At 36.6% G+C, this 9,542-nt stretch overlaps 1 protein-coding gene across 1 annotated transcript in view; it reads right to left on the reverse strand.

Moving 5' to 3' along the window:
- Positions 1-8,885, reverse strand: part of snx25 (sorting nexin 25) — a 47,873-nt gene extending 38,988 nt beyond the window's left edge. The window contains exons 1-2 of the mRNA XM_079390422.1: positions 7,957-8,885; positions 6,579-6,663 (exon numbers count right to left, since the gene is read on the reverse strand). Of these exons, the coding sequence (XP_079246548.1) occupies positions 6,579-6,663; positions 7,957-8,259 (388 nt within the window). The 5' untranslated portion in view covers positions 8,260-8,885. The remainder of the gene's footprint in view (positions 1-6,578; positions 6,664-7,956) is intronic.
- Between the last annotated feature and the right edge of the window lie 657 nt (positions 8,886-9,542).

The following is a 9,542-nucleotide window of genomic DNA, read 5'->3' on the forward strand; positions in this document are numbered from 1 at the left end:
GTGAGAATAAGTATTGGAACAGTTGTCTCACGGGTCTCTCTAAGTGATCAGCTGTGTCCTGTTGCATTAATTCTTCAGATATTAAGGGCAGGGAATGTCGTATCAGTTATATCCATTACTTCTGTATTCTGAATCTTGCATTCGATGATGACACACAAAAACCAGGATGAAGATGAGGGAGCTGACTTTGAGAGAAAAGCAAGCAATCTGGATGCTAAAAGAAAAGAGGAAGTCAATTATAGCTATAGCAAAAACAAAGGGCATGGAGAAATCAAGAGTTTGGAAACCACCAGCAACACTAGAAACCAACAACTACCTGATCGGCTGAGAAAACAACAGTAGTTGAAGACTCATAAAAGCTGTGTAAATGAACCCTAAAAGACGTGTCTGTAAAATCACCAACAACTTCCAGAAAGCTGGGATAATGCTCTGACAATCTACTGTCCTCAGGAGACTTTGACACAGAATTACAGATGCTACACAGCAAGATGCAAACCTCTGACCAGCACCAAAAATAGAAAGGCAAGATTAGAGTTTGCAAAAAAGCACAAAGTTGAGCCAGAAGAGTTTTTGAACTGTGTTTATGGACCGATGATACAAAGATGAACCTTTATCTAAGTGATGGGAAAGCAAAGATGTGGTGAAAAAAGGGAACTGCAAATGATCCCAAGCATACAGCCTCATCTGTAAAGCATGGTGGAGGTGGTGTCATGGCATGGGCATGCATGGCTGCCTCTGGAACAGGCCCTCTCAACTTTACTGATGACTTAATGTATGATGACAGTATAGCAGAATGAATTTGGAAAGGTACAAAGCCTACAATATTCAAGAAAATGCCACCAGATTCATTGGGAAGTGCTTCATATTGCATCAGGACAATGACCCAAAACACCCTGCCAGTTCAGTCAAGGAATTTATAAGGGCAAAGAAATGGAAAGTCTTAGATTGCCCAAGTCAATCTCCAGATTTAAATCCGATTGAACATGAATTTCACCAGCTGGAGAGGAGAGTAAAGGCAGAAACTCCCCAAAGCAAGCATCCTTTGGTGATGAGTTTTTGGCTCAAGGTCTGCATTTAAAGTGACACCAGAGGAGTTCAGCTGGTATTAGGACTTGGCTTTCTGCAGACCAGTTCTTCCACACGGACTGAATCAATCATGTCTTTTTGAACCGTGCCTTATACACAGAGGCACTGTCATGTTAAAATAGAAAAGGGTCCTGTCCAAACGGCTATAAAATTAGAAGCACACAATTCGGTAGAACATCATTATATGCTTAAACTTTAAGATTTGTACTCATAGAAATTACTAAAGTAGTCAAACATGTTCATTAGAAGGGGGTGACCCAATACTTTTGGCAATATAATGTATATACAGTATTTAATCTAAACATGCAATGTGATCAAGTCACATGACAACAATAGCTAAATACTGTTCGAAATGATTAAAGTTGCATGAAGTTATGAAAATGTTGCAGTCTGCTTTGTATCAAATTTTTTTTTAAATTGTATGCAGTATACACTGCACTATATAGTATCAATGTTATTTTAGTATCATTGAGATACTAGTATAGCTTTTGTTTATATTTTTCTTTTGTTAATATATATTTCATTTTAATTTTAGCAAAAGGTTTGGTCATTTTGTTGTGTTTTTGTCATTTTTATAATTTTTTTAAAATCGTTTTCTCTTTTTTTAGATTTATTTTAATTTACTTCAATTAATGTTGATCTTATTTCAAGTAATAGAAAATGTTTTTATGGTTTTAGTTTTAGTTAACTACTGTATAATAACCTTGACTAGTATTCCATTCCAGTCATGGTCAAGATATCTTCTGCAGCCATGACCAGCATGATAGGAAAACACACACAGGAATTAGTCATTAAAGTCTTCTATTCTCTATCTCTGGCCCATCAGGCTGATCTACAGGAAGTGTGCATCATGAAAAACTGATTTACATCATCAATGACAGCTGATCCTGGGTCAGTAATGTGGTTAAGCAGCTAATGGTCCATGTGCATTTGTCATGCAGAGAAACCTGATCAGAAGACCATATCAGTTATGGAACATCAACTTTGTGTGAAGGCAAACCCTAGTAACACCCGCATCTTCTCAATGTTTCTCAACAAAGAGTATACAGCTGCAGAATTGGTCTTTACTATCTGCAATGATTCAACACAATTATATTAAATATATTCAAAATATGTGGAGCAGCAGAACATAGTGCATATGTATCAGAGTGAAACACATACTCATCAGTCTGGATGAAGCACTCTCTGTGACAGAGACCACACTAGTGTCCGGTGTTGACCAGCGCTGTGCGTCAGCTCTATGTTGGTAACAGGGTCTCCAGTGTACCAAGCACTAAGGGGATCAAACCGTGTAAGCAAGCTCATTATTATAATCATGGCTCCCGTTTCCCCCCGCACAATTCATTAGGAGAGTGAGGCTGAATTCCTCATTCATGTTAACGCTATTAGCCGTCATGCACCAGCAGCTGTTCCTGGTCATGTGATCAGTCAGAGGTGCTAGAAACATGGGTAGAAAGAGTATGACATTTATATTTATCATAAACAGACTTATAATTGGAAACATACTACTGGAGATATGCAATTATGTATATGATGCTGTTTGCTGGCAGCAAGCAAAAACACAGAGTGTATGCGCATGTCCATATTCAGAACAAACTAAAGTTGTGATCAATCTTATGTAAAAATATGGAATATATATATAAACATGCATGCCTACATACACCTACACATGCACACACACATTTACATATAAAGTAAATATGAAAAGTCTACAAATAATAAAAATAAAAAGGAAAAAATAATAAATGTACAGAAGGTGTTTGTTCATGTAGTCATATTTACTTCAAGTAAATACAGCAAGCGACTCCTAAAAAAAAAAAAGACAATGCAAAATGCTGTAATGTAATATGAAGCGTCATAGCACATTTCACAGCACTTTTGTAATCTAATTCATCAGATGAAATATGCACTCAGAGCTTTCAAAACGCAGGCAAAACAAAAAGCATCGTAGAGGTATGAAAAGACTGACAATCATTGGATGCATATAAATAACCTGAAATCACCTACAAAACAGTTTAAAAAAACGAAATGTCTTAACATAAAAACACAGCATGGTTTGTGTGAGGGTTACATAAAAATAGAAAACAGCTCAGTATATAAACAATAGATGTCAATGGAAAGTTTCCAACATAACAGAAAAACAAACACGTGTGTGTGTGTGTGTGTGTGTGTGTGTGTGTGTGTGCACTGAGGTAAAAGACATGTTTGATGGATACAGTTAGTGGTTTCTGCTATAATGTCATTCCACCCACACTCCAACAGAGAGACAGAAAGTGAGAGACAGATAATAAGACAGGAAAAAACTGCATGGTCAGAGATAGTGATTGTTTTCTCAAGCATATCCAAAAATAAAACAGCAACACTACAGACAAAGAGAGCGAGAGATTAGAACCCTTCTGACCCACGACTGTCCACATAATGACAACTAGTACCCTGGAGCGGTCAGAAGAGCTCTTCTCATTTTTATTTTTAATATATAGTGGTCACAGTACTGCATTAATTATTCAAATGTTAAAGAAAGAGCACAAGAAGATTTAAATTAATAGTAGTTCACACACGTTTGTTTTTCTACTATGGTGGAAACTTTCCTTTGATTTAATTGTTCGCATACTATGTTTCTTACAAACAAGCAGCTTTTCACTTCACAAGACATTAATTGATGGACTGGAGTCATGTTGTGGATTATTGTAATGTTTTGATCAGTGTTTTTTTCCTCATTCTGACGGCACCCATTCACTGCAGAGGATCCATTAGTGATGTAATGCTACATATATCCAAATCTGTTCCTATGAAGAAACAAATTCATCTTGGGTGGCCTGAGGGTGAGTAAATTTTTCAGCAAATTTTTTATTTTTGGGTGAATATTCTGAACTGACTGCATATATCCGCTTTAAAATGAGCAAAACACCAGCTGATTAAACACCACTGAGGAAAAATTATGACAAAGTGATGTTATGAAAGAGAAAATATCTTGCAGTATTTAAATACAGATATGGAGACTTGATTTGATATTTTAATAATATCTAATGCAGTGACATTCAGACATTTTAAGTCCATAATCGGCCTACTTTTGAGACTGCTGTAGGACACCCCAGATGTTCTGTGATCTGGCCTCTAAAACTCTGAGATTTTCCAGGTGGCAAGGTGCGAGGTGGTCTTGTGACTGACAGAGATGAAAGGTGAAAATATCTGATGCTGTTGTGTGCTGGGCTAATGGATTTCACGTTCAATATTCACCTCTAAACAATAACACAGACCAAAAATAAAAAAAGCCATCATTTACTAACTCTGATCAAATCTTTTGTCCATGAAACACAAAAGGAGATGTTTTGTATGGAAAAGAGCGGTGTAAACAATGAAAGCACATGGCAACTACACAGTGCTCAAAAACCTTGTGCACTTTATTCCAAATCTTCTGCTGTTATATAACAGCTTTGTGAGAGGAACAGACTGAAATTGTGCTATAAACCACAAATCTTGCCCTCCACAGCAGCTCCAAAATCTCATTCGAACTTCAATTTTTAAACTTGGTATGTTGCATTCGGTGAAGGGCCACGAAAACAAATGAGTTCATTGACATCAAACTTGGTGCAAACAAAATTCAAGAATATATTGAATATCAACAAAAGGCTGAAAAAACATATAGATATTTAGAACTCTAGACATGGCCATTAAACTTTTTACAGACATTAATGACTGACTATGGGTAATTTCACAAGATATAGTTTACATTTAAAAACACAAGACATGATAAAAACACAGGAATTAACTCTATAAAGCCTACCTTTTCATATTTCTAAGGCCTCTAAATAATCAACACGATCAACACTTTGCTCAAGGACCTGTTGAACACAATCTACTACATGCCTATACTGTACTTTTTTTTTTAAATTGAAGGCCTTTAGTATCAATCACATCCACGTCATTTATTTATTTTGTGTTGTAATTAAAATCTTTACTGATTTTAATAAAGTAAATGTAGCAATAACTTTGATTTTGTTAGTAATATTTCAAGATGAACACTTACTGGAGCAACTTCAAGTTTACTTGATTATCCATCCATCATTTTTTAGAAAAATCTTGTTCAAAAGTGAGAAGTTTATTTGTTCTTAATCATTGTATTGCATTGCATTATATGTTTTGATCATCAAACTAAACATTTAAATATCATCTTACTAAGACGTGTTATTGGGAGATATAGAGTAACAACTGATATTTATATAATTTGTAAATAGTACAGTCTGCAATATTGTTATAAAGATCTCATTGGTTTATATTACATGCTATTAGAATTTCATCTTACTTTTGGACATAAATATCAGCATTTGTACTAAATTGCATATTTCGCTCAATTTGGTCCTCAAAAAAATTGGGATCTTTTTCCTCCTCGAGTATGAGCTTCCTATTCTCATATCTACTACCTGTACATGAGCTACATGAACCATAATAGCCATTTTTTCAGTATTTTTTCTAAAGTTTCAATAACGTGAGATTTTTCGGTCTAGTATTTCATATGCCAAATAAAACCTATCATAGTGTGGAGTATCATGGCATTTTTTTTCTGTTAGTTTTAGAGCTTGATGTTACAGCTTAGAAAAGAGCGGCTGAAAATTTTTCAAAACATCTCCATTTGTGTTCCACATCAAATCAAACAGATTTCAGACGGCATGAAAGTGAGAAAATATCCACAGAATGTTCATTTCGATGTGAGCTATTCCTTTAAATACACATTTCTCAAATAGATTTTCTTTTGCATACATATTTTGTTCAGTTATGCAACCAAATGTAGGTCAGAGAAAACCACACACAATGACTGGAGGATCTTGCCAGATGCTAAGCGTTTTGCACCTTTACAAAATAATCAAAACTGGTGGCATCTTTTGCTTGGCTGCGCAAAAACACATTTGTCTAAAAATAGCCAGACGCCCTTTAATTTCACACCTATTTTCATCTAAGCCGTGATGTCCTGCAGTTTTAAACGGGGAAGACAGCAGACGAGGATTTCATCATCAGCAAAGACAAACGCTTTTGTGTTTTTCAGTCTAACATCATTACGACAGACAGGACTGAAGGATCCCATCATCCCTCTCTCTCTCTTTGACAAGCTGACACACTTCACGCCCTCTTTGGCCTGTTAAAATGATCGCCTTGAATGAAAGATTTTAACATGAAACATGTTCCTTCAGAGAGCAGAGCAACAGATGGCGGATCTGTGAGATGCTTTGGTTAATAACATTTTCCTCAGCATCAGAACGACTCGACACAGGAATAATTTCACAGCAATCACTGATCAAACAAGGACTAGCTATGAGTCACACCAAAGGTTGCCACTTTCACCGGATAACTATTTCCTGTTTACACACTGATGTCACAGGCTAACACACTGCATTCACAAATGAGACGAAAAATTTTTGAAAGGGTAACAACTGAAAGGCTTTAATCCACTAGAGACTGTCGGGGACTCCACGCATCCTGCTAGCAGGACTACTCACCTTCTTTAAGGGCTTTATCTACATTGAGGGACACCACAACCCTCCTGGTCTGGGCTGAATCCAGCAGAGGTACACAGAACCGGCCCTACAGAGTGAGGAAGACAATCATTAGACATTAATCACTCGTGACAACCAAGCACAACACTCATTATGTAGAAAACCAATTAAAAGACCCAGCTGAAGGACATTGTTAGTACCATTTACATGGGTTACAAGTCCTGGCATTGATTCTATGTGGAATATACAGCACAAGCCAAACGATATCAGGTTGAGCTTAACAACACAATCACAGCAAAGTCTGGCTGATTTGTAAGAACTAGAGTTTTCTATGTATTTGCCAATAAATTATGTAATATTTACTTTTGTGTATATTGAGTCTTTTTAGTTGAATATTTTTGTTCTTGTTTTGTTTACAGTGTAAGTGAATCTCACTAAGCCTATTTATTTCATTTGATAAATTATTGACATATGAATAGAAATGTACATTTAAATGAAACTAGCATATATTAAATAATAAATATATTTAAAATATTTTTCTTTGCTTTTTTAAGTAAGCACATTTAAATTTACCTTCAAATCACAAGTGTGTGTGTGTGTGTGTGCGTAGACAGACAGACAGACAGACAGACAGGCAGACAGGCAGACAGGCAGACAGGCAGACAGATAGACAGACAGACAGACAGACAGATAGAAGTGCTGTCAAACGATTAATCGCATCCAAAATAAAAGTTTTTGTTTACATATGTATGTGTGCTGTGTATATTATGTATATATAAATACACACACACACACACACGTATATATTTCAGAAAAATAGGTTGTTTATAAATTAAATATATTTATTTACAATATAAATTATATGACTATAAATAGACATGTAAATACATGTAAATATGTTCTAAATATATACTGTATGTGTGTGTATTTATATATATATATATATATATACACACACACAGAACACACAAATATATTACGCAAACAAAAACTTTTATTTTGGATGCAATTAATAGCGATTAATCATTTGACAGCACTAATAGCTAGATAGATATATAACAAAATACATAACATGTTTTTAATGTATTTTATTATATTTATTTACATCTACCACAAAAGAATAAGAGGAATATAAATATAAAATATTATTTACATAAAATATTTCAAATGTTTGTTTTTAAATTATATATAAACAATATCAAAATATTATATCTATACATATATGCAGTTTATTTAACAACATTATTTGTGACAGGGAAATGAATTATATATGTGTGTGTGTGTGTGTGTGTGTGTTCACATTCTTTGAAACAATCACAGTGCCAGAGTAAATTATTATTCGGGTGTATTTGTGTGGATGTTGTGATGTGATCAGCTTTACCATTAACTTATTGAATAAATCCACGAGCTTCGATGACTGTCTTCTAGTGGTGTCAAATCTACTGATCTTCAGGGGGCTTTTCTTCACCAGCAGCCCGAAAATTCCCAGCAGAAAACATAACAACGCGAAGGACACATAAATAAAGAGTTTGAGGAAAAACGAGGTGAGAGTGAGTCCTCCAGAGCCGAGATGAAAGACCAGCACCGCCGCCGCGATGCCGACGAGCAGAGACGTATAGACGGCGCTGGACATGAGGACATCCGACCTGCTGATGATGCTGCTGCTTCGGCCATCAGGATGCATGATGATGCTGCTGCTGCTGCTGCTGGAAGTGACATGTCCTCACGTGCGCACAACAATAGACAGGCTGCATGCCCCTTGAGTTCACAGCCCAGATTTCACTCATCACAATGTGTGCGTCGCATTCAGAGGGGAAGCGCAGATGACCCAGGCGTCTGAGCCACTTAATAGAAGAAATGCACATGCAACTGTTGCATCTGAGCAGTTCAATGACAGCAGAGCACTTGAAATGATGATCAGCCAGATAACCTGGGTGGCTCTAGGACAGCTTAAATGGCTGCTAATTCAAATCCTCCACAAATGCATAAGGAACATCAAGTGCACACAAAGGACGTCAAGTTAGAAACAACAAAGCAGATGTCCACACAAGCTCATCCAAATCAATCAAAACATCTCGAGACCCAATCAAGTCCATTGACGCCTATACACAAACAACGGAGAGGCATCACGCGATGACTTTAACTTTTAAGCCTCAGACGTGAAATAAAGATGTAAATACTAAGTGTTCACTCCATGGTGTTTTCATTATCCACCGCAGCAGATCCAAAATGTGGCAAAAAAAAAGAAACTTCTTATCAATCCGTCGCGTTGACAAGCGGTCTCAGCTCTGCTTAGATCCCCAGCTGCCTTTCGAGCTCTAGTATGGAGGAGGGGTTGCTTATGAATATTAATTACGCAACATGACGTTCGCTCAATCGCGCAGATTGATTGGTCGCAAAGCAGACGTTGGTGCGTAGGCGATAGTCGGTTAGCGAATGAGCGAATGAGATTTGCCTCATGAATAATTAATAATTACTTGACTGGAAGCTGGCGGAAGGTTACCAAGCAACGTCAGCATTATCTGATTAATATTCATAAGACAAGTCTTTGCCGTAGTAGACTATGGAGCCTCGAGTAGGCCATAAATCACACACAATGGGACAAAAACAACAGTGAAAATCCACGATCCAGACTGGTTACAACATACTTTGTGGGTCCGGTTGCTTCTTTTGTTGGGAAAATAGGGAATAATGAATGCGAGTCTAGAAAATGTAAGACCTATCATATATAGGTCTTACACACACACACACACACACACACACACACAAACATACATCACAAGACCTATCCCTATCATATATGATAGGTCTTGTGATGTGTGTATGTGTGTGTGTGTGCACTATGGCTTGTTTGCAAACAAACGGTCTTTTTGCGCCCTCTAATGTCCATTTTTACCTGGGGCCTGTTTCATAAAACAAGTTTACCAAATAAGCCAGGCTTATTTCAGTCTGACTTCTTTTAAACCA

This window comes from Barbus barbus (genome assembly GCF_936440315.1).
Source record: "Barbus barbus genome assembly, chromosome: 33".
Classification (NCBI taxonomy): domain Eukaryota; kingdom Metazoa; phylum Chordata; class Actinopteri; order Cypriniformes; family Cyprinidae; genus Barbus; species Barbus barbus.